Source organism: Dermacentor silvarum, chromosome 8, assembly GCF_013339745.2.
Source record: "Dermacentor silvarum isolate Dsil-2018 chromosome 8, BIME_Dsil_1.4, whole genome shotgun sequence".
NCBI classification, from domain to species: Eukaryota; Metazoa; Arthropoda; class Arachnida; order Ixodida; family Ixodidae; genus Dermacentor; species Dermacentor silvarum.
In genome coordinates, this window is record NC_051161.1 from 81,795,833 (window position 1) to 81,821,116 (window position 25,284).

A 25,284-nucleotide genomic window follows, 5' to 3' on the forward strand; every position below is an offset into this window, starting at 1 on the left:
CTGTAGTGTTTTCAGGATTACGACTCACAGGCTCGCACATATGAGATCGGCCTCTCTGAAGGTAACATGAAACCTAAATCCACACGGAACTGTTAACTTAGAATATTGAAAAAACAACGTTCATGGCATAATTTTTCAAAATTAGAATGCCATTCCGTGAGCGCAGAAGCGACTTCGCACACTGCCGGCGTCCGCGGCCAAAAAGTAGCGCGTTAGTTACAGTGCGCAAGAAAAATTTACGTGCGCGTGCTTCATGACAAAATTAGCTTCGTGCGAAAGAATTGTGGCGGGACAACAATTTATTACATGTTAGCATGACCGGTAGCAGCCTACGTAACACCGAAAATTGCGTAGTCATACATTTTTTTGACCGCACTACTTGCTCCGCGTCCAAGCAATGTCTCTCGGCTGTGAAACGGAGCCATATCGCTGATCTGGCAAACGAATCCTCACGCTCGGAGCCAGCAGGTATGCTCTTAAATCAGTATGTTGGATGGAGCATGATGTTAATGCAATATTCGAAGTAACGACGTAATCAAAACAGAACTGCGCGATAACAATTCAATTCACATCGCTCAGTAAGAAGCTTTATCACAGTACGTACTTACGTCCTACCGTATTTCTTGGGCGAGGATATCCGTACACAGATTCATAAAAGAGTTGCGTGCACCACGGTCTAACTTACTGGCAGCACAGCACCGTGACGAAGTCGGAATATGGCATTCATGTGCGGCTATCACGGACATTGTCGCTCGAACAGTGGCTGCTGTTGCCATTGCTACGCGGCACTTTACACCCGGACGTTGTCAGAATATATTCAAAAGGACATAAAAGTGGTATTGAACACACTGAGGAACACAAGTCAAGGTCACGCAACACGGAAGCACAGCCAGAAACCCGAGCCGACATCACGAGTCAACCGGCAGCTTCGTGGTCACAACTAAGCCTTTTTCCGCACTTGAAATCGTTGCTCTTGCATTAATCGTTGTCAGCAGAGTGATCACAGCTAACGCACATGAAGATGAGATACAGTGAGCTTCAGGCACGCCTATAACACTTTCTAGAATGAAGTATAGGAAAGAAAATCGGCGAAACGCTGGCACGGAACGACACTTCACAGATGTAAACAAACCGTCAGCCATGAGCACTGCCGACTCCGCCGAACGCGGCCGGTCGCTGGCGCGGCGCACAGCCTTATGGGAAGCACCACGTGACCAACCTGTTCCGGCGGGGAGTTTTTTAAAACTCCCTGTGCGGAGTTCCCGGGGAGAACAAAATTTTGAAGGCGGAATAAAATCACGTCATGTCCGCCCTTATCCTCCCACAGGTTGTGAGCGGAGTGAAACGAGGGAATGCCGTTGTATTCCTCCCATACATCGGAATAAACATTCAAGGATGGGAGTATATAGGGCACATCACCTTGTTAAAATTCCCATGTGGGGGTATTTTCGTTTACAGTGTATGTGATCTGGAGGTACCGGTGCCAAGCTGAAGCATGGCGACAGCCACAGCGTGCAGCGTTCCCGAGTATTTTCCAATATCTCTTCGCCTAGCTAGTCGACGAACTCGAAGCTAGTGGTGTTATTGCCTTTTTAAGGCGATAGCACACAGATCCTATTCGCAATTCGAGCAGGAAAATGTGAGTTTCCGGCAGGACCGTATTTTGAGGAACCTTACAGGAACAGCTTTTTTTTCTGCTTTTTTTTTTCAAGAATAGGTGAAATATGTACAGTCAACTACAAGCGTTTACGGACCACGGGATCTCAGAAAACGTTCCATTTCCGAGCAGCCCGTAACGGTAGTCAGTAAAACCGAGCATCGGAATGGTGTTCAAATATACTGGTAGAGGCTGTAAGTGCGAATACTAGGCTGTGTTGTGGGGCTGCGCAGATATTCAGCTCTTTCTCAGATCTCGTGTTTCGTAATTTTTTTTGGTTGACTTTACTATCACGTTTTAGTAAACTATATGTAGCCTACAGCCTAGACATGCAGTACGTTTTGCAAAAGCTGCATTTTGCAGTGCTGAATTTGCGTCTAGCGTTTGTATAAGATATGCCCACGCAAGTTAAAAGTATTTAGTGTGTAAGTGCATGTAGCAACTGAATGTTTTCGTTGAATAAATTTCCTGTTTCTAGTTTGCTTCTAATAACGTTTTTCGTAACTTCGTGAGCTGTGAGCGTAAGCGAACGCTCGGGCCTACTGGCTCATGCTGTCGCGGGAGAGCTTTGGGGGCGTCTGCGTGATCAACGAAGTGGCAGCATAAAAGAAGGTGCAGGAAACGTTCCGCGGGACGCCTGACCTTGCTATATGTACGGCTGGCCATTGTAAACCAATGCCTGGATTAATGGGCCGCGTTCAACTCGCGTAGGATGCCTCAGCGCCAAGCCATTCGACATCCAAGTACCCTATGCTCGCGGAGTTTGCAAGTGCGTTCTGTCTTCATATTCCTGATGCATGGTAGCCACAAGAAGTTGCGCGAAATTCAAGCGGTTGAGCTGCTCATCGCAAAACCTAGCTTCTGGGCAGAGCAACTAATGCTATACGTAAAATTGCGTCAGTCAACTGGAAAAGGGAACCAGAACAATGGCCCCTGCATTGTTCGTCTCTGATCGCCCCATACGCGCGGTATACTCACTGAATAGAAGCTTCGCGGCAGTATTTGTAGCGCAAAGTGGGCATTTCTCTGGAGCACACAGCCAGGTACTGACTACCTCGCCTTCTCTTCGCTGCACGGAGTTGGTGAGAAGGAGTGTAGAGCTTATTTCTTCATTTTTCTCGCTGTCACAGTGGCTCACCTCCGGAACAACAAGCAGAGTGGAGCTTTGTGGCTCAATTCGTCGCTCATCCTCTGCTATTTCAACACGGATGGCACATGTCTAAACTGTCCGCATTGCAATGGAGGCGGAGTGTAAGAATGCCAGTGTACCCTGCTTTAAGTGCGGGTTAAACAAGCCTCAGGTCGTCAAAATTAATCCGGCGGTCTCCTCTATGGCCTCCCTCATAGCTGAGTGAGCAGCTTAGCGAAGTTAAGCCTCACCATTCAATTTTATGTCCCTTTCCCGAGTGTTTGCTTTTCTGAGCACGCGCTGCGTCGCCATTCATTGCTGTCAACCGACGCAGATTACCGGCAGGGCATAAAGGCGGAGTGTAAGAATGCCAGTGTACCCTGCTTTAAGTGCGGGTTAAACAAGCGCACAGGTAAGATGGCGGCTACGTAGAAGCAGCTGATCAGTGCGTGTCCCGCATTTAGTGTACCTTTGCACGTAACACTGCACGATTAGATGAGTCTCGGCCTCCGTGGTGTGCTTTCGCCCGAGAAGAATTTCGGAAGCTGTGAACATCATGGAAACCGTGAAAGCGAAGCGCAAGGTGAGTAAACAACATCGACCTCTTGTGCCTAATGCCTAGACAGTCGCATCTGAACATCTGCGGTGGTCGCGGGATGCTCACCAAGATTGAGGAACATGCCTGACTTCGATTACAGACCAATATATATCCCTATACCCGAGGCTTTACGCGCATATCTATCAAGCTAGTATACAGGTGCTTGCAAATTCTGTAATGTTTCCGCGAAGCTCACCCACATCGTGTGGGAATGCGCGAAAATACCATTTCAGCACGGTAATTTGAGCACTAGGAAGCAGTGATGCGCTGCTCTGACCCAGCCGTCCAAAAGGCGCTTCTAGGCCTCAGAGGCCGCCGGCGCCCAGGGGTTTCCGGCCGTCTAAGTCACCTCTACGATTATTTTTGACCAATAAAGTTTTTACCATCATCATCAACGCGTTGCGTCGACGCGTTAAGCAGTGGTTGGGAGAGGGACGCCAGAGAGAACTGTCATCACTCGGACGAGCTGTGGAAGTTTTCCGTCGACAAAGAAGTGGCGCGTTCGAAGCGCGTGCGGCTGCTCGAACCAACCCGCAAGTGACACACACACACAAACACACACTGCGTTCCACGTTCGCACCCCGTGCGTCAGCTCGGAGTCACCTCTTGCCGTTCTCTCTGTGCAAGTGACCTTCAATTCCTCAAGGTAAGGTACTTGCTGCATACCTCGTTGTATCGCTTAGAGCGCACGGTATACTGAGGCTGCCGGTCTCGGGGAAAAGGCACGCTCTCGCACTGCAATCGCAACTCGCTGCTTTTCAGCTGAGAGATTTCGGCTGCACGTTTGATCACGGGGCCCCTTCCGGCATAGCGCGCTCCCAGCCACGTGTGTATAATCTGTCGCACACAGGTTTTTGCGCCGTAGTATTATCATCCTGGCTTACACAAGGCTGTTACGTCCTCTCGTGCATAACGCCGACCGCGGACGCCAAATGTGGCATTCGCTGCGCGGCCTTGTTTATGAACGCTTTCCGCGTCTAACAGCGCGTGTCAATGCAGCAGTCGGAGAGACTTCGTCGTGTGCTACGATGCTTTCTGCAACGCTTATAGTATTATTTTTTTCCCACATCCAGCGCAGTGCACGGTGTCTTAAGAGCCATTTCGTGAGGAATACTTTCTTTCACCTGCCACAAGGCTCCATGAGCTGTTCTCAAAGTTTACAGAGGTGCACTCCAGGTGAATGTTGGCTTCTTACTGTCATTTCTCAGATTTAGAAGCCAAAAAAAGAAAAACGGCAATTCGGGATGCTTCAGCTGCACCTTTGACAGGGTTGTATCGCCGTGCATTATACCACAGTGCAGTGTTAGCATGTATAGTGGCACAAAATGTAGTTCACGTGCAACTTAAGGCGTTTCGTTTAACATTGCCGCCTAATGCTACTTGGGTGAATTGGCACGGACTCCCGCATTTGTACTTTCTGGGGTTGTATTCTCCGTGGATCAGTTTAGAGGGTAACACATTTACTGTAGTACGTATTTACTGAGCCGGGGGGGCAGAATACGCGTTGCTCCAAGGAGCTGCCGCTCGAAATGTCACGTCACGTCACGCAAATGTGGTAGTGTGCCCGAAAGTTATAATCAAAGAGCGCTGTCCCTTGTGCCATATACCGACGACGATGCCTGCACGTAATTTATAACGTGATCAGCGATCGTTTCCTGTCGGCGCAGGCGATTATAATTAAACCTCTTGCTAACAATCCATTTCATTGTCCATTCTTTTCGCGTTTGTTCATCTGCTCCGACGCTACTGCGACGGCCCGCGCCGTGCTCCGAGTAGCCCTAGTCTCAGCGATGACGGCGTCCATTCATACATACATACGTCATACATTCTTTTCACGAGAAAACGTGAAAAGAATGCAGGATGTAATGGATCGCAGTAACTCGCGGACAACTTTCTGCGGCAATGAAGCGAAAGCTAGCGGGGCCAAGCTTTTATGCACGTGTGTTGCTCCGTCGATTAGTCTGGCAGAATTTGACGGGGCTTTCAGGTTTCTTGGAGCAGATATTGAACCGGCGTAGCTTCTATACGGGCGACCGTTTCGCATTTGGCCGAATGCAAAACATAAAAGCGAAGAAAAAAAACGTAAGAGTGAACACTGTGTGGTGTATCTTATGTCTTGTGACATGAAATGTTTGTGTTTCTGTTTGTTTTTGGTTCCCCCAGCTGAAGCTAACGCTAATTTTAGACTCTAACTTGATATTTCCAGGACTGATGTTACTCCTCTGCGCTCTTCTCTCAATATGCGCTTTCCCTGTGGCCCACCGGGCGTCGCACCGTCGAGGTCAAGTAGCGTCCGCGACCGCGTTCGCGCCCTTTCCGTTTGTGCTTGGACGCTGCGGTGCTCGCTGTGGATGTTCGCGGCGTCCACGTGCTTGCGCGTATTCCGCGTTCACGAAGTGAAACGTCACCAACTTCATTGCCACTGACCGACCTCCTTCGCTAATAATGTGCAGCATCGAGATTGGCTGGAATTTTCTCTTACGAACAGTTCTAGCGCATGCGCTTTCTTTTGTTTATATGTGTGAATGCGAGCCCTGGTCTTGTAAGTAATATAAGTATATATATATATATATATATATATATATATATATATATATATATATATATATATATATATATATATATATATATATATATAGAAGGACGCGGGGTCCAATTTAATAAAGTACATGGTGCGCCAACGTAAGCGGGAACACGATATTTGCGTACAGCGTCCGTAATCTCCCTAGCTCATCCGCTGAAATAATAAAAAAAATGGGTCGAGAAAGAGATGTTTCATCCCGAGAACTAGGTTGGCTGGTATAGCAGGAAGTAATTGAGCTTCAAACTCACATAAATCACGCGTTCCACTTCATACTCTTAGTTTACGTTAGGCGCCATACGTGGCGATTGCTGGTTGAGAACAAGATAAAGGGTTTTAAAAGTTGGAAGGCGATTCAACGTGTATAGTTGAAGTCGATTAGAGACAGAGCCTTACTGGCAGAGTTGGGGGTGAGAATCACTGTATGAATCTTACGATTTATTGTGAGAGTCGCGCTAGAGCGACATTTGATCGGTGCCAACTAGAGGTGGACTCGCCTTCCAAATTTTAACGCCATAAGGGCCCCGTGTCGTAGAAAATTCTGCGTCGGCGCAGGCGTCCGCCGCCGAGAAAATCACCCCCAACCACGCAGGCCCTCCGAATATATTTAGCTATGTGTATATGCCACGCCTTCTTATATGACGTGCGGTATATGCGGCTTATATTGCCACACCATTCTACCACTCATGTTGTTCGTACCTTGTCTTACATTCTTGACAAAGCTATTCCTCGGAATTTTGAGAATGACAATCCACAAACAAAAGTCATGAAACAAAACACCCGCAGCGCATGCCTTTTATGTTAAATCATCTCAGACTGCAATATTAAAATTGCGAAACAAAACGGAAACCTGAAAATGATGTAATTTTTTTTCTTTGCGCAGTTGTACACAATCTCTGGGATCGGCCCACGCAAGAGGCCGCGTTTCTACCAGAAAGCTCGCCTTTGTGCATATACCGTTCGCCGCCAGCGTTTCCCGGTAATCATTACAGTTGCTTAAGCTGCAGTTGTCGGGAAGCGTGAGAAGCAGTCAGGGATCTTTGAATGCTATCGCGTTCCACTACTCTTAAAAGACAAGCTTGAGCGTCCTGCAAATTTTTTGTCATATGTTATTATCATCATCCTCATTATAATCGCCATCGTCGTCGATTATCGTCGTCATCATTATCATCACAATGATCATCATCATCGTAGCCATCCCATATCCAGTGGCCCCGGGAACACATACCCTGTGGTCCATACCCAGTGGCCCAAATAATCCCTAAAAACGTTGCTCCCGAAAAACGGGGTTATTGAAAGGAGTTCGCCTCTGTCGTGACGTGAAGGGTAGTGAGGGAATGTAATCGGCTGGCACAACTATGCAAATTCTCTTTGAGTTGCCCATTTGTGGCCTTTCCACTATATACGTATGTATACGTATACCATTTGCATAAAATGCCGGCTTCGTTCGTGTGTGTTGCGAAGGTCTTATTCCCTGAATAGTGGTATCTTATAGAGCATTGGGCAATGGGGAATCAATTTCGTCCGCTTTAGACGCTGTTACATACGCTGTTATCAGTATTGCGACATCTGTTTCTCTTGCGTATAGTTAGAGTGGCAAGTTTTATGATTAATCATTTCATCATTGATCAGTTATCGTTTTCCTCAATATTGTAAAGTCTGAATGATACTTCGCGTTCTAACAGTGTTTAGGCCTAGATCTTTTCTTTTAAATGCAGCAAATCTTATTCCCCCAAGTTGAGCAGTCGCTTAAGCAGAGTATTTACAGCACTTCAGGTGTATTCTGTAGGCAGGCAACTAGATGGAGGATATACGGGGTGATTATTTTAGAGTTTTCTGGAATTTTTAAAGGTAGCCTGCGGCCGGTGGCATAATTGTTCTTGTCCTTGAGCTTGATTATTCGAAGTGGCGGACATTGCTAGCCCGAGAAATCGAAACACATGTTGAACGATTTTTTTAATCCCTAATAACTTCCTAATAATTAGCCAACCTTACGGCACATATTGCAATTTACTATTTGCAGTCGGTGAGTTTACAAGACGTATCCACATGAAATGAATCTCCGGAATGGCACCAGTTTCGAGATATTATTTCCCAAAAGTGTGGGCTTCCAGCTACTTTTGTGCTTCAATGCATAAAAGAGCGTTCTGTTAAAAAATTAAGTGGAACAACAGTGCATTTTTAGGACGAGTTTTATGGCGCATATCTCCAAACTGGTGACTAGAATTATGGAACTTGCAACATGCTAATTTTAAATATTCCGGAAAACTTGAAGATGATCACCCCGTGTTATGCTGATATGATTTACAAAATGCTGAAACGATTGAACTTGCCGTGTTCTTCTGGGACATTCTCCAAAGAACACTTAAAAAAGATTTAGACATCACACCATACACAATTCGCTTCTTATATTCCTGTGACCCACCATATGACATGTTCATAGTACTTGGTCTACATAGTCTTTGGCGCAGTAGAATGTGTGACAGGCACGCTGAACCACCGCGAAGCACTCGGTCCGGGAATCTGCTGCCTACGTCCGCAGTGTGTACGCTGCTCAAGAAACAGCGCCGGACTGGTTGCCTTTATTGGACGCGTATGATTTGAATATGTACCTGATGAAGACATGTAATAAAGAAAAAAAAAAGTGGCTGTATGGCTGAGTGGCACGGCGTTCATGCGTACGCTGGTTCAAATCCCGCTTGCGATCATGCCAGCGTGGTCGTTTGAACCCCGGTGCCACGGCGGCAGCCGTGGTACCGGGCGCCGACGCGAAGCGGTGGTCTGCGGAGCGCAGCGTAGGCTCCATTAAGATGATCACCCGTGTTATGCTGATATGATTTAAACGATGACAAACGTTGTACACGCAGTTTTATTCAAGAATATATCCACTGTATGCTCCGTAGGCAGAGAGAGAGAGACTACACTGCGATTTTGTCTCGGTAGACGCTGCCTACTCTCCTGGGCGCCCAGTTTTACAAAATGTGATGAAGTGGCTAACGCGCGATGTCACCCAATCCCACTGCTTTCAAACAGTTCATTCCAATCGTCTGTAAGAGCACCTTGCAGTTCCACGTGAACTTTGTACGCTATACCTGACGAGCTCAAGGAGCGAATGGTAAATTAAGATTAGCAGGAAAGCCTGGGGATAACTGCTCTGGTTGTGTCTGCCCAAATCCAATTTGCAATAAATAAGCATCTTTCGAATATACCGAAGAAACCGAAATGAACGGTCACATCACTGATGCAGGTCTTGGTTACTTGAAGAATCATGGCAACGCGGTGTGGACCTCGACTCAGCTACTACCACAATCTGCTGCGACGCACCGTCCTTCAGTACCAGGACCCCGTGACGGGACTGATACCGTCGCAGAAGTACGAGAACCACGCCTGGGTGCGCGACAACGTGTACGGCGCGCTCGCGATCTGGGCCCTGTCGCTGGCCTACCGCAAGAAGACCGAGCTGGACGAGGACCGAGCCCGCACCTACGAGCTGGAGCGGCGCTGCGTCAAGGTGATGCGCGGACTGCTCCTGGCCATGATGCAGCAGATGGACAAGGTCGAACGCTTCAAGGAGACGCACAGCCCGATGGACTCCCTGCACGCCAAGTACAACTCCACCTCGGGGGCCACCTGCGTCGGCGACGACCAGTGGGGGCACCTGCAGCTCGACGCGACGTCCCTGTTCCTGCTCGCGCTTGCCCAGTTCACGGCGTCCGGCCTGCAGGTCGTGTACAACCTCGACGAGGTGGCGTTCGTGCAGAACCTCGTCTTCTACATCGAGGAGGCCTACTGCACGCCGGACTACGGCATCTGGGAGCGAGGCGACAAGACGAACCGCGGCATACGCGAGCTCAACTCGAGCTCCGTGGGGCTGGCCAAGGCAGCGCTCGAGGCGCTCAACGAGCTCGACCTGTTCGGCGGTCACGGCGGTCACTCGTCGGTGGTGCACGTCCTGTCGGACGAGGCGCAGGAGTGCGACGCCGTTCTCACGTCGATGCTGCCGCGCGAGTCCAGCTCCAAGGAGGTGGACGCGTCGCTCATCGCCATCATCAGCTTCCCAGCGTTTGCCGTCACCGACGAGGAGCTCATCGAACTCACGCGCCGCACCATCGTCGACAAGCTGAACGGCCAGTACGGCATGAAGCGCTTCCTGCGCGACGGCTACAAAACGGCGCGCGAGGACCGCAGCCGGCTCTACTACGAGCCGTGGGAGCTGCAGGGTTTCGAGGACATCGAGTGCGAGTGGCCGCTCTTCTACTGCTACATGATGATCGACGCCTGCTACTGTGGCGACCGCAACACGATGGACGAGTACAGCGAGATGCTGGAGCGGGTCTGCATCCGCACCGACGACGGTCTGCGCCTGATACCGGAGGTGTACGTCGTGCATCCGGACAGGGTGAACAGGGAGAAGCAGGAGCCGCACAGCGAGCCCCGTCTGCCCGCCGGACAGATCCCGTTCCTGTGGGCCCAGTCGCTGTACATCGTGGCCCACCTCCTGCACGACGAGTACGTCAGCCCGGGCGAGATGGATCCCCTCAACAGGCGCCTGGGCATGATCAAGAGTCCCGACGTCGTCGTTCAGGTGCGTGCTTTCTACCGCGCGCACGTGACTCCTGAATTGGCTGCTGATGCATATCAGATTCATTTTAGATGCGAAGCAGCTTATGGTCGGGGCTATGTCACACTCTCCTTCCATCCGCCGTGCGGCGTCCACACCCGCACTGCGCATGCGCATCCTCCTCTCCTTGTCTCATCTCCTCTCCTTTCAGCATTGCTCCTCACCTCTCCCACGCTCCTCTCCTCTCCGGATTGCGCAACGAATGGCAACACCTGCGGCTCCGCACGCGATAATGCGAATCAGCTTAGGTTATAGGCGCGGCGGTAGGCGCTGCATACTCCGCTGGCGGGCGCCACTGTAGCTCGCGGTATAATGGCGCGCGCGCGCGCTCCACTCCGCTCATTCTCCTCCCGCAACGTCGCGATGAGTGCCACGGATAGCGCCAGCGTCAACGCCAGTGTCAGCGCCGTGGACAGCGCCGCGGAGAAGAGGGCTCGAGCCGCTGCCACGAAACAGCAGCGGCGACAGGCCGATCCCGAACTTCGGGCTCGCGAAGCCAGTAGCTACCTACCTCAACCTAACGGAAACGACGAACTGAAAACTAATGGGAACTTGAGTCGACCCCATGGCTGCTTCGCATACTACTTATGGTTCCCCTACGGGAAGATGGTGTGATTTTTTTTATTTATTTAATATTATTTATTTTCTTTAATGACGAAGCTAGTAGCCTCACCGTAGCCGTGGCCCAGTGGATAGGGCGTCCGCCATGGCTATACGGGAAGTAAGTGTTCGAAAGCTGCCACCGGGCATCCGTCGTTAATGGCATTTCCCGAAGTGACGCCCGGTTAGCCCGGTGGTGTACGCGGTGTATCAACGCCTGAGGAAGTTAATATGCGCTCCAGCACGTCCCACACGCAGCCCAGTTTCAAACGCTAGCTCGGAAGAGTGGTTGGAACGTCGACCATGTTGCCCGCACGGCTGCCTCGACGGCAATCGCTGCTGCGCTGACGCAGAATATATTCACCGCGCAGGCATTTGTTTGTGCATATATATATATATATATATATATATATATATATATATATATATATATATATAGATATAGATATATCATGACCACATAAAGCCAGCAGACAATGAAGCCAAGAAAAGCATCGGCGAAATAAAGTGTGGTTGGCATTGGAATGTAGAAAATAATGAAGAAAAGGGAAATGAAAGTGGACGAAAAAATAACTCGTCGACGGCAGCGGGAGCCAAACCCGCAACCTCCGCATTGCGCTTGCGTTGCACTACCAATTGTGCTACGGCGACGGCCATCAATTCGTCCACGAACTTGGGTATTTATGTTGACTAGATCTAGCCCGAGGTGTGTTAACCAGCGCCACTCAGAACCATATTGGGCGGATGTGCAACATCGCCGTCGGGCTAAAAAGGATGTTCCACATTCGCCCACCACAGAATAGCCGACCTCTAGCCCGACATCATAGCCCGACTTTTAACCGACCTTCTAAATAAGGACGTGTCTTTCTCTCGGGGCCATGACCCATATATATATATATATATATATATATATATATATATATATATATATATATATATATATATATATTGCACATATATATGGGTCATATTGATGACCATATAAAGCCAGCAGACAATTATGCCAATGAAAGCATCGGGGAAATTGGCTGTGGTTGAAATTGAAATGTGGAAAATAATACAGGATAAAATTCTGAATTTGTTTTCGTGCCAAAACCACGATATGATATTGAGGTACGCCATAGTGGGGGACTGGGGTTCTGGACCTCCTGGAGGTTTTTAACACGCACCCAATGCATGGCACAGGACGTTTTTGCATTTCAGCCCCAGAATTTAATTAATAAAGAATAAGAAACCACCAAACAAATGAAAGCATATATATATATATATATATATATATATATATATATATATATATATATATATATATATTATTTGCGGTCTGCCGGGAATGTGTGCCATCGTCTCTCAAGTGTTCCTTTAGCAGCTCCAACATACTGGATGTTTCAGCGAACACGGCAGACAGCATAATTCTAGTCCATGCGCTGGTCTACTCGAAGAGGCGAACATTACTTGCGCAAAACATTGAAATTCATAATCGACAAATTAAAGAAAACATCACTAATGAAGTTTTTAACTAAAAATCTTACAGCACATTGCAATCTACAAATTCTGGCAGGTGAGAGTGTAGGGCATATCCGATGACACCATTTACGATATATGCGCCGTCAAACTCACGGTGAAAATGTACTGTCGTTCCACTTACTTTCTTAACAAAACGTCGTTTCATGCATTGAAGCGCAAAAGTACATCAAGGACTACCAGACAACGAAATGGCTCATGCCGCTGCTCGAGGATTCACGGACCGAGTGGCCGCAAATGTTGGGTCTTACTCTAGAACCCAATGACTCCCAACAACTCACCAATAAAGACACGCTCATCACATTCCATGAAATTTGCACACGTTGCCTAACGTATCCACCTCTCTCTGTGCCTAGCACGCGCCCGAGAGAAATATTGTGGCGTCAACTACAAACTTGCACTTTTTTTTTACCCCACGCACTTCGGATCTTTCCCTTCACATACCCGACACCCAAGTGTCGCTTCTGCCCTGTCCAAACAGCAGATCTCTCCCATATCATGTGGCGACCATGCCCCATCAAATCTGCCCCCCCCCCCCCCCGCACCCTCAAACCATTAATTATTAGTGAGGAGCTGTGGGAGACTGCCCTACGCAGCTCCGATCCCACCCTACAGGACCGAGTCCTGAGATGGGCTTAGGAGGTAGTGGAGGCCTATCACGACTGGTAGGCGGACGTCTAGCCACATAACGTGGTATGACTGGAGCACATAGATCTCCATCTCTCTCCCCCGGCCCCTTCCCTTTCGTAAAAAGGGAAATATAAGTTCATTCATTCATTCATTCAGCTGGAACGCCAATGCATTTCTCCGCAAATTCGGAAATAATATCTCGGAACCGGTGTCATCCTGAGAATTCGTTCCAAGTGGAGCACCTTGCGAACTCCTCGGCTAGAATTTGTAAATTGCGCTATGTGTCATTGGCTAACGATTAAAAACTTACTTAGTGAATTTTTGGTAATTAGTCGATTATGCATTTCAGTTCTTGTGCAAGTAATGTCCGCCTCTTCGAGTAGACCAGCTCATGTGCTAGAATTGTGCTATCTGCAACAGACAATTGAAAACATTTTTTTTTAAGTGTTCGCTGATACACCCGGTATATGTGCAGTAACAAGTCATAAACCAATGAGCTCTTTAGACACGTGTTCTATGTTGAACATTTGTATCCGCTTACATTTCGCGTCCAGCACGTCTCGTTTTGTTCTGTACTGACTCTTCATTTACGAAGGAAATTGTGTTTCGTGTAACTCACAGGCAATTGCCCGTAATTGAAATTGTGCAGTCTAAACAGCAATTCAATACGTACAATTGTTTTTCAGCTGACCGCAGAGAGTGAACTACACAATCAGGAAAGTTACGCCCTTGAGAGTGGATTGGATCTCGATGTTGCACCTTACTTTCGCTGAAACAAATTTTACATGGGTGCATTCGTTAACTTTAGTGCACCGGTCAGGGCATTAAAAGGGTGTTTTGCGCGTAACGTATACACCTAGAAAAAATTAGGGTGCTCGGGCACTTGAACATTTCAAGCAAGTAAAATGCCACTAGTGTCAATTAACTGCTGTTTGCTCCAAATTATTGTTCGATCACGTCATATGGCCACAGTATGCTGTGGATGTCAACCTGCGACATCCTTTACATGGCGTCCCCAGTGTTAAAGTGGAAAGGCATAGCTTTTCCTTGATTTCCTACCCTGCCTATCGTTTTTTTACCACTGGCTTCATTTAAGTTGTCTCAGCTAGGTGTTGTTTTATAGATTATAGCTGTCACACGTCAGCGAATTATAGCGCGTCAGCAAATCATAGTTCTTCAGGCGCATGTTCTTTCTGGCGTAGCATCGGGGCCGCCGCATTAATATGCACAGCAAGTCTTCCGTCATTTTATGCAGTATTGGTTAGAATAAACATTCGCAGATGCATTTGGACAATCTACTACTGATAAGAACACAGCATTTATTGTGGAGGTGGCGCGCTGCGGTCATAAATTGGAAAGAGACAAGTAGTTTGTAATTTTTTCCTCTTCCTGCATTTTACATCTTACTGCTAGCTTCGCTTTAATTGTTTCACCTTGGTGCTTACTTATAGATAAACTTATAAACCCGCGTCACCATTATAGATACAGCCGGCGATCATAAAGATAATTATGACGACGTGTGTTGCGTGCGACCTCTTCAGTGTAAAGGATGTGTGACACCACGCGAGGCCAGAGCATTGGCTGTGTTTGTATGAACACCGGTGCCCTTGCGGAGCTGGCAAATGAGGTGTAAATTATATTGCTGGGAGATTTCAAGACCCAAGTTAATGACGATGATAAAAGTGGGCCAACAAAGTTTTGCAAGTACGTCAACTTTCTCGTTTGAATAGAGAACTTGACTAGTTGTATTGACGATGCATATAGAAGCAGTTTAAAGAAGAAATATGCGTTGAATTGTGAGAAATATAGCCGATTTATTCAAGTGCGATCGAGGAACGATCCATGAGAGTGAGACTAAGGAGGAGTAAATGGATGAAATAGACTTAATGGCTTTGAATAACATCAACTGGAAAAGCTTGGAAAGAAATTCTGACTCTTGAAGCAACGGAACTGAATTAAATAAGGTATGAATGTTACTAGCGCCGAAAAACAAGCAAAGATTGTTCAAACTGTTAGAAACGTTCATGACTCACAAGGGTCAAGAAACTTGCAGCGAGTCTATGCAAAGTAAGATTAATCTATTTTTACAAAGACACTAAAATTAAACTATATGTTGCAAAGAACTCATTGAGTTGTGTACCATTGACTACACGCTATATATAGTATATGATGGCTTAAATAAACTTGCCCTTTGCCCCTTACCTCTCTCCCTGTTGACTCTCAGTTATATTGGGCTGCACGGGGACAAGTCAATGATTGGTACGATATAATTTTGAAATGTCTGTTCTTACGTCCAGATTGCACTTCTGGCTGAGAATTCTGCGATGCAGGAGAAGTATTACAGCCTGTGCCCCGGAATACAGAAGCTGAGTGAGGTGAACCTGATGGAGATACATCCGGCCAGGATCTTGGGCCAACTGTACACCTACCTGGGCCGCAACCGCAAGCTGGGCCTCACTGGACGGATGGGCAGCGAAGTCGGCCTGCTGGCCACCAGCAAGCTGTACAGCCTCCGGAATGAACTGTTCGTCTTCACGCCCCAGAACCTCGACAGCGAGGAGTTTCACCTCGTCAACGACGTCGACCTGTTTGTCAGCACGCTACGCTCGGACATCGCGGTGCTTCGCTCGCACTGGCACATGCTGGGCCGACCCACGATGGTCGTCATCCTCAGGCAGCGACAGCTGCACAACGACGAGGTGCCACTTTCGCTGCGGCAGACCATAAAGAAGCTGCACAGCGGCTACATCAACGGCGCGCGCGTCTGCCTGGGAAGGCTCAGCGACTTTCTGAACACCTCGTGCATCGCCAGCCTCGACTTCCTGGGCAACACCGAGGACGGCGAGCCGGAAGTCCTGCCGCCCGTTATCCAGGAGTATTTGGAGCGCAAGGACCGCCAAACGGCGACCATGCGGGCCGGTTACGTGCCGAGCCATATTTTCTCAAAAGCACCGAGAAGCATGTCGCGCCGCAAGTCCACAGTCACTGGCATGATACGACGGAGCCGTTCCATCGCCGGACCGGAGCACATGGCTGCCGATAGCGACCACGCCGGGGCGCCGCCAGCGCACGAGTTGAGAGAGCCTTCTCACCTAATGTCCCGGCGAGCAAGCTCCGTCGAGGTGTCGCTGTCGCCGCCGCCACCGCACAAGGGCTCCTCCGAGCTGCACTTGGACCAGGTGGCGGAGCAAGAGCTTCTCGTGACGCTGCGGCAGACCGACTCGCTCGAGGAGCAGGGAGACATCCTCCACTACCTGGCCATGCGCAAGGGTCTCTCCTGGGACACCGGCCTCGGCAAGCCGCACTCGACGATCACCGTCCGCAACCTGTTCCAGGAGTTCTACGAACACGCGGTGGACGAGCGCAAGTGGGCGCTCGTGCGACACTTTGCCAGCGCGCTCGGCAAGCGAGTCGAAGACCTGGCCAAGTCCGTCACGGACCTGCTCGTGCGTCAGAAGCAGGTGACGGTAGGCATGCCTCCGCACAGCGAAGAGGTGATCACGCGGCCCCTGCCCATCAAAGAGCTGCCGCAAGATCATCGCGCACGCCCACAAGGGCGACCAGAGCACGGCCATGCTCACGCAAGAACTACTTGCCTACCTGGCCATGCTCATCCGCGCGAGCCCGCACCTGTTCAACGGGATGCAGCGTCTGCGCGTCGGCCTCATCATACAGGTGCGTGGTGCCCTCCTATGGCGTGTCGTCAGTTATACGGCCTTTGAGGCGTACCGTTGGCACGAGGGTTCAAGCCGTAGCTGAAGGCTCGCCTTTAACAGATTCAGCGAGTGTTTCAAGACGCCCGTGTACAACAAATCCGTCCTCGACGCAGGACACAAGGCTCAGTAACGTCAAGAAACTATGGGACCGGGTTAATTTATGTAAGGATTTTATTCTTTTTTTTTTTTTTTCGCGCTTCGGGGTCAGTGATTTGAGCGGCGTTCCACTCCTGACCTCCGGAGAAGAAAGGAATGGAACCGAACTAATGGAATTGTTACAGTTATACCTGCCTAACTTTTTTCAAAAGCTGCAACGTCATCAGCCCGGCTACAATCCACCGATTATGCGACGATAATTGCCCTATCGATGACGTCTTCTGTGTACCTACAGAGATTGAGCAGTGTGATCAGTTAACACCCGTAGATGCTAGCACTCAGTCCTGTTTGTTTCTTCTCGTCCGTTCTTTTATTTCGCTTAAGTTTGTATCTTACCTTCGAAGATGGAAGCAAAACCAATGAGAGTGCAGCGTAAAAGATAGAAAGGTTTACACAGACGGAAAGGCGGGCTAGTTGGTTTGATTTCATTGCGGAAAATATGCACACACTTGACGACAACACGAATAGGACACAAAGACCAGCGCAGTTGACAACTGAACTTGACAACTGTAGGGCGGGAAACCCCCCTGCCCAACAGTATCGACACGAGCTAACCTTTGCTTTTCCGTTATCTTCACCAACGCACGCAGCTTCCTTCCTAAACGCGATATTCTGTCTAACCTCGCGTTGTCGTCTAACAGTAATTTGCTGATAATAACTGAATCCTGGCTAACTGACGATATTACCGATAGCGAGGTTCTTGCTGATCTGCCGAACTTCTGCCTTTACCGGAAAGAACGCAAAATCTCACGAGGTGGATGTGTGCTTATCGCCGCGCATCATCATTTATCGTGCTCGCTAGCAACCATCGAGATTGACTTAGAAATAGTATGTCTAATCTGCCGCGCTTCACCGCAGTCTGTTCTTTCGGGCGTTTGCTACAGACCGCCACATAACATTCCCGATTTTTCGCATAAACTTAATAACATCTTGAGCGAAATTAGTGAAAAACACCCTAACGCAAAGATCCTGCTTTTTGGTGACTTTAATTTTCCGCAAATCAACTGGACTAACAATACTGCTCTAATCATAGAGAATGATGCTGCTAAAGAATTTGTTAATGTCAGTGGTCAGAGCGACGGTCCGCTCGCGTTATCAACCTTGATAACGCGAGCGGACCGTCGCTCTGACCACTGACAAAGCGCGATAAGCGCGAAAAGGCATTATTACTTTAAAGGCATCGCTACAAAATAGCGGCCCAGCCATCCCGACAGTCTATCATCGATAACTTACCTGCGTGAGGTAAGCGATCATAAAGTAATCCATGCCACCTTCACCTTTCAACCCATGCCAAAACAAAAATCCAACAAAACTATATGCTTATATGATAAAGGAAACTACGAAGCTATTAATAATGAGTTAGGCGACTTCTTTTCAACTTTAGAGACATTATTCCCTATGCACTCACTTCAAGAAAACTGGACACTATTTAGAAACAAAATTAATGAACTCGTTAACAATATATACCAAGAATAACGATGCACACGAATCAAAATAAGCCATGGTTCACCAAAGCACTAAGAACGCTTGAAAACAAAAAGAAACGTCGCTTCCGACTAGCCACGCGTCTTGGAAGCACCGAGGCATGGTCAAACTACCACATCGCAGAGAATGCCTACCTGAGTGCCGTTCGCACTGCTAAAAAATCTTTTTTTAACGTCGACCTACCTACAACTCCTTACTCGAAATCCTCGGCAATTCTGGCGCATTTTAAATCCTCAAGAAGCTCGCACTATCAGCGTGACGAATGTAGCAGGCGAAACAGCCACAGATGCCGAGTGCGCTGATATTTTCAATGAAGCATTTTTTCAGTGCTTACAAAAGAAACTACCCCCACAGACTTTCCGCTATCTACTAACATATCATCGCATATGCCACCCATTGTGTTTTCGACAGATGGCATACTGTCAATCATCGAAAAAACAAATACAAATTAAGTAGTTGTTCTGGTGTAGACGAAATCAACTCAAAGATTCTAAAGAATACTAAGCATATATCCGCGGCATGTTTCAGTCTATTATTCTCGCAGTCATTGTCTACAGGTGCCTTACCATGTGATTGGAAAGTGGGGAAGGTCGTTCCAGTCTTCAAAGCAGGTAACAAAGACTCCCCCTTAAACTACCGCCCCATTTCATTAACTAGTGTCCCTTGCAAAATCATGGAACATGTCATATACTGGCATATCATAAACTTTTTAGGCGCAGTTAGCTTCTTTCATCCTTCTCAACACGGTTTTCGTAAAGGGCTTTCATGCGAAACACAACTAGCTATCTTCCTTCATGATCTGCACGTTAACCTTGATAACAACGTTCAAACCGATGCCATCTTATGGACTACTCTAAAGCTTTTGACACAGTGCCTCATAACCGCTTACTAATAAAATTATCCCGATTGAACTTAGACCCTCACGTATTACAGTGCATAAAACAATTCCTAACAAATCGTTCCAAGTTCGTCCTTTTTAACAACTACTCCTCCAAAACCCTCCCTGTCACCTCAGGCGTCCCTCAAGGTTCAGTCTTGGGACCGCTTCTTTTCCTAATATACATTAACGATCTTCCGCTGCATGTATCTTGTCCTATTCGTATGTTCGCTGACGACTGTGTGATTTATCGAACTGTGACTAACATCTCTGACCAAGCATCTCTGCAGAATGACCTTAATAACGTGCAAAATTGGTGCAACCATTGGCAAATGTCCTTGAACCGTAACAAATGTAAACTTATGTCAATTTCCCGCCGTCGTAATTCCTATCTCTCTACTTACAAAATCGCAAACGTCCCAGTGGAGTCAGTTCTAGCGTATAAGTACTTAGGTATAATCCTGTCCCACAACCTTTCCTGGAATGCGCATGCGACTAACGTAATTTCGTCAGCCAACAGGACACTGGGGTTCATGAGACGTCACCTTCGTCAAGCTCCGCAGCACGTCAAACTACTCGCATACAATCATTTGTCAGACCACAACTGGAATATGCCGCTGCCATCTGGAACCCTCACCAAACATATATCATCGATGCACTCGAATCAGTTCAGAATCGTGTGACTAGATTAATCCATTCTTCATATTCATATAACATCAGCATTTCACACTTAAAGACAGAATCTAGTTTCACATCTCTTGCTTTTCGTCGTCGTAGAAAACCGAAATCCGCATTAGTTGGTTACGGCTCATCTTGGAAATGAGCAGCACACAGGAGACGAGGAACAGAAAGACCGACGACGACGCACTGCTGCTCTTGCAAGCAAACAAATTGAAAGTGAACACATGCAGAAGACAACACGGGGGTTCACTCGTAATAAAGCTAATTTCATTGCTAACATGTTCACTTCCAGACAGGCTTCATAGTCCTGAGTGCAGGAGGAAGGCCTTTCTCACACGGCGCATACACATTGGAGGACGAACAAACTGAGCAGAGAGCCCAGCAGCTCCAGACGGAAGTCACGTGTCAGTTTAGGATTCGTCGTGTCCTCGTTTACGTGATACATATGAAATGTTGCTAAGGTAGCTGAATGTTTTGTCTCTCTCTCTCTCTGGCATGAATTTCGTCGGCGTAGGGCATAGCATGGGGGACGCGCGCCATGTTTGCAACGTGAGGAAGGGCAGGTATAGAGGAGAGTTGCGCCATAACTTAGGAATATCGAACCGGCTAGGCCTCTTCGAAAGCTGAGTCAGGGTTGATTCAGTTGAGTTAGCCTCAGTTTCTTTCCTTTCTCCAAACCTAATATCTGAATAAATGTTGGTGATAATGTTGCTGTTGGTGGTGGTGACGATACGCAGGTGATGGTGGGCGAGGTAGCGCGCACGAACCGTTGCCCCATGGACGACGCAGCCGACATCCTGCTAGGCCTGAGCCCGTTCGAGATGCAGTCGCTGCTCCTGGACATTGTCAGCGGCAAGGAGCGCGAGGAGGGTACAAGTATACGCGTGGCCGCCGGCGGAACCGGCACCCCGACCCTGACGTCGCGCAGGCGCTCCGTGGCCGACGTGTTCGCGCACAGCAGCGAGTTCGAGGAGTCGTCGCTCGGCATCGAAACGCAGGTGAGTTGCGAACGGCAGCGCGTGCGTGCGTGCGTGCGTGCGTGCGTGCGTGCGTGCGTGCGTGCGTGCGTGCGTGTGTGTGTGTGTGTGTGTGTGTGTGTGTGTGTGTGTGTGTGTGTGTGTGTGTGTGTGTGTGTGTGTGTGTGTGTGTGTGTGTGTGTGTGTGTGTGTGTGTGTGTGTGTGTGTGTGTGTGTGTGTGTGTGTGTGTGTGTGTGTGTGAGAGAGAGAGAGAGAGAGACAGACAGAGAGAACGAGCAGACGACGAGCCGACGTGCGGATGACAAAGTGACGGACGGTCGTCCGTCTGTTGTTTGTTTGTTTTCTTCGGCCATTACAGGTACAAGGTTTGCCCGCGACGTAAGGCAAACGGACGGCTTAAACTTCCTGCCTAGGCCTTACCTCGCTGGGACAGCAGAGATAGCGGAATTGGCAAGTTACAAAAGCAGTTTGTAAAACAGACATTCCATAATTACATACAAAATAATCTTTTCAGCACACTGCAGAACACACAACATATAAACGAGTTAATACATCGCTAACATAGAAATACGGATCCATTTTTTTTTTGCGTCCTTTCGTTCACAAATGTGCTTGCGGGTGGATTCTCGAAACTGCATGGTGCATTGCGGTTGTTTACACATGTTGTTAACGTCAGGTGGGCAGGTTACAGCTTCACTTTCACGGGGAAAGGCGTTCCAACACTGTGCGAAAATACAATGCTGCAGTAAAAGTGGCATAGGGCGAGCCCGGGTGAGCTGACCGGGGGCGCTGGATCGGGCTACATCCCACACGCAGGGCCTGTGGCTTCGTCGTCGAAGACTGGATGGCACCCTGAACCGTGTGCCCTTCGGCTTCTACGCGCACGTCTGGTTTATCCTGGAGCGCTGCCCCGGGGTCTGGGTGCGCGGATACTGCCTGCCCCAGGGCCTCACCAAGGAGATGACCACCGGAGAGACCAAGTTCGCTCTGCGCGTCGAGGAGATGCTGAACATGGTCGGTTGATTATTACACTTCAGAAACACAGTTGCGAATGCCCTACGGAGTTTTCCAGTAACTGCTGAACCGTAGTTAACAAAACTGTTCTGATGTGCGAATATTCTGTTGTGCAACTTCACTGTTCACAGCTATGCCGTATACGCTGTTACTACGACCCACGCGTCTGAACGCCTACGTGCCTTAATGCGGCGATGTACGGGATACGACAAACTTTTAAAGAAAATATATAATTATTATTCAAAGAAATACAACTTTACCGTATAATCAACTCACCGGAAGAAACGGGCTTGGTATGATTATAAGCCTATATATTGTTAAATAAGTGTCACCCAGGCCATATTTTCAAAACTGTGCTGTAATCAGTCCCGCAGTGTTAATTTGGAGTTCGTTTCATTTCATTGCACTGATTGATTGATTGATTGATTGATTGATTGATTGATTGATTGATTGATTGATTGATTGATTGATTGATTGATTGATTGATTGATTGATTGATTGATTGATTGATTGATTGGGGCTTAACCTGAGACGTTTTCGCCGATGCGCCAACAACATTTCAGCTACGGCGTGCTATACGTGTCCGCGTCAGCTCGCGTCTGATTGTGAAAAAGCGACCATTATTTATGATTGTTGGAATAAATAATGGCAGAGGGGGATTCAGCTGTTCAGACCAGTGACGCCTGGTACATCAACAGCGAGCAAGGGTGCTAAAACAAAAGCAATGAGAGTACGGAATACCACATAACGGGAAAAAGAAGAGAGGGACTACTCGGTGCAATTACAGTACACACCATAGCGCTTATTAGGGCAATTTAGTCAGGAAATTTGAACTCTCAAGCAAGGCACTTTACGAGTGCAAACCGGCTAGTGGCCAGGATATAGGTCATTGGGGTAATGGACATTTTGAACACGCTGAGATTACGTAAATTTGGTGGCTCCCCTATTTTTTTCTCAGGGGCCCGTGTGGAGGTGTTCTTGAAGTGGACAAACAACTTGCACTCATCTCCACACACCTACCTGGCGCGTAGGCTGATATCTGGCACGTACAGCGTTCAGCGATTCAAACTCGATACTCTGAGCGCATGACAGCCGGAACTTTCCGAGCCACCGGTAGGCGCTGAGGGCCCCCGAGCTTATTCATTGTGATATACGATGATAGCAAGAACACTTGTCATGCACAGTGACCGTACTTGGTCTCCCAGCGATCATCAAACGCTCACCGGTGGCGCAGGAAATGACGACCGCCATGCGGCCCGATATATCGCGTTTCAATCGCTGAGCACTGTACATATATATACATGTATACATATCTGAACGGCACACATGCGTATCCCTTTGCGAGGCATATGCTATAGCGTTTAGCGCGTACATGTGATCTGCCCTTAACTGTGGCTGATATCTGAACGTGAGCTAGCAAAGAGGGGTGCGATAGAAAGGGAGCAGAATGTGAGAGAATATAGACCAGGGAAACAAAAACAAAAGAGTGACTATCTTCAACATTTGCAGTACTGACAGTCACGACTATTAGCGCAATTTAAGCGGACATTTCGCTTACCATGTAGAGGACATCATGAGTGCGTGCCTGCCTAGTGGGAAATAATATAGCACGAGCACAACGGTGAGTCTACTTCAAGAGACAAGTTGTTCGGCGAGTTGGTTCATGCATGGTGTGGAATAAATTGAAACAGCGCAAAAAAAAAAGAAAACAAGGACAGGACAGTGATTGTGCCGTCCCTTAATTGTCCTGTCCGCGTCATTTTTGAGCTATTTTAATTTATTCTATTTCAAAAAACTTTCAAGTCGGCTGGCCATTGTGGATAGAGTGATTCCAGGAATTTTCGGGGGCACCTTTATTCACTGGCCCTGAATGGCGCTGCATTGAGTGGCGCTGCCTAACATCTCTGAGCCGATATCTAGTATTCGCACAAATGCTCAAAAGCGGATGGGAGGATGGCCGCCGTGAAAGCATATGCTGGTAGAGCATCACAAGCATAATTTCGCTCCCACACGAGACAAGTTTTCTTCTCCTCCACTTTCATGATGATGATGATGATGATGATGATTGCACAATAAGATTTGTGTTAAACGTATCGGCCCAACACATGATCGTCAGGTCAGAGCGCGCGGTAGGTTTTAGGGCTCCCGCCTTGCAGAGCGGCCGAAAAGCTTATAGTGCTCCCGCTTTACGGCAGGACGGCCGAAAAAAAGGGCGCATCGTTTAGAAACTACAGGGAGGAAACCATTTCCGGCCAATACGCCGAGTCCTCTCAGGGGTCACGTGTTGGGCCGATACCGAGAGGGGAAAAAGCGAGAGGAATGGCTTCTCGGGGCTTTCCAAGGCTGATTGCGTGACGTATAGTGTTCCGTGACAAGTTTATTTCCTTCCTCCGTGGCTGTACCCCTCATTCTCACGCTGTCCGAACCACCAGGCATGCAGCTCCCCCCCTCTAGTGATTTTCGCAGGAAACCTAACAATGGCTGGCGCCACATCTCTCCTTCAGGTGGCGGAGCCCGAGTACCGGCAGCTGCTGGTCGAGGCTCTGATGGTGATCAGCCTGGCCGTGGAGAATGACACGGTGGCCAACTTCAAGATGCCCATCGACGTCGAGTCCATCGTGCAGCGCGCCAACGGGCTGTTCCTAGACGACCAACGCTCCTGCCAGGGGAACGCCACGCTCTGCTGCACGTCTCCGCGTGGCGATATGGCGTGCCAGAGTTCAGTGGGCATCTGCGAGCACTTCTACGACTCGGCGCCCAGCGGCACCTACGGCACCATGACGTACCTGATGCGCGCGGTCGCCTACACGCTGCCCGATGTCAACATCTCCCTGGACTGCATGCCCTCGTGACTCCGCCTCAGTATCGGCTGTTCCCTAGATTCCCACGAATGTTGCCTTTCGCATTAGCGCCTTTTCTTCGGATTTTACAAATTCGACCCAAAACGAAAGCGCCGCAGTGTGCAGATATGTGCGATGTCCACCACTGGCAGTACCAAGGACCACGTCCTCGCTAACACGAGGACAGCACGACCAGGCTT

The 25,284-nt window shown here is 48.5% G+C and overlaps 1 protein-coding gene across 1 annotated transcript; it reads left to right on the forward strand.

Moving 5' to 3' along the window:
- Window positions 1-3,904: 3,904 nt before the first annotated feature.
- On the forward strand, window positions 3,905-25,164 carry LOC119461486 (probable phosphorylase b kinase regulatory subunit alpha). The gene is given in 7 exon segments (XM_049673120.1): window positions 3,905-4,030; window positions 9,213-10,550; window positions 15,635-16,864; window positions 16,866-17,012; window positions 20,990-21,250; window positions 22,047-22,244; window positions 24,749-25,164. Coding segments are annotated over 6 exon segments (3,501 nt in total). The 5' UTR covers window positions 3,905-4,030; window positions 9,213-9,233; the 3' UTR covers window positions 25,097-25,164.
- Window positions 25,165-25,284: the final 120 nt, after the last annotated feature.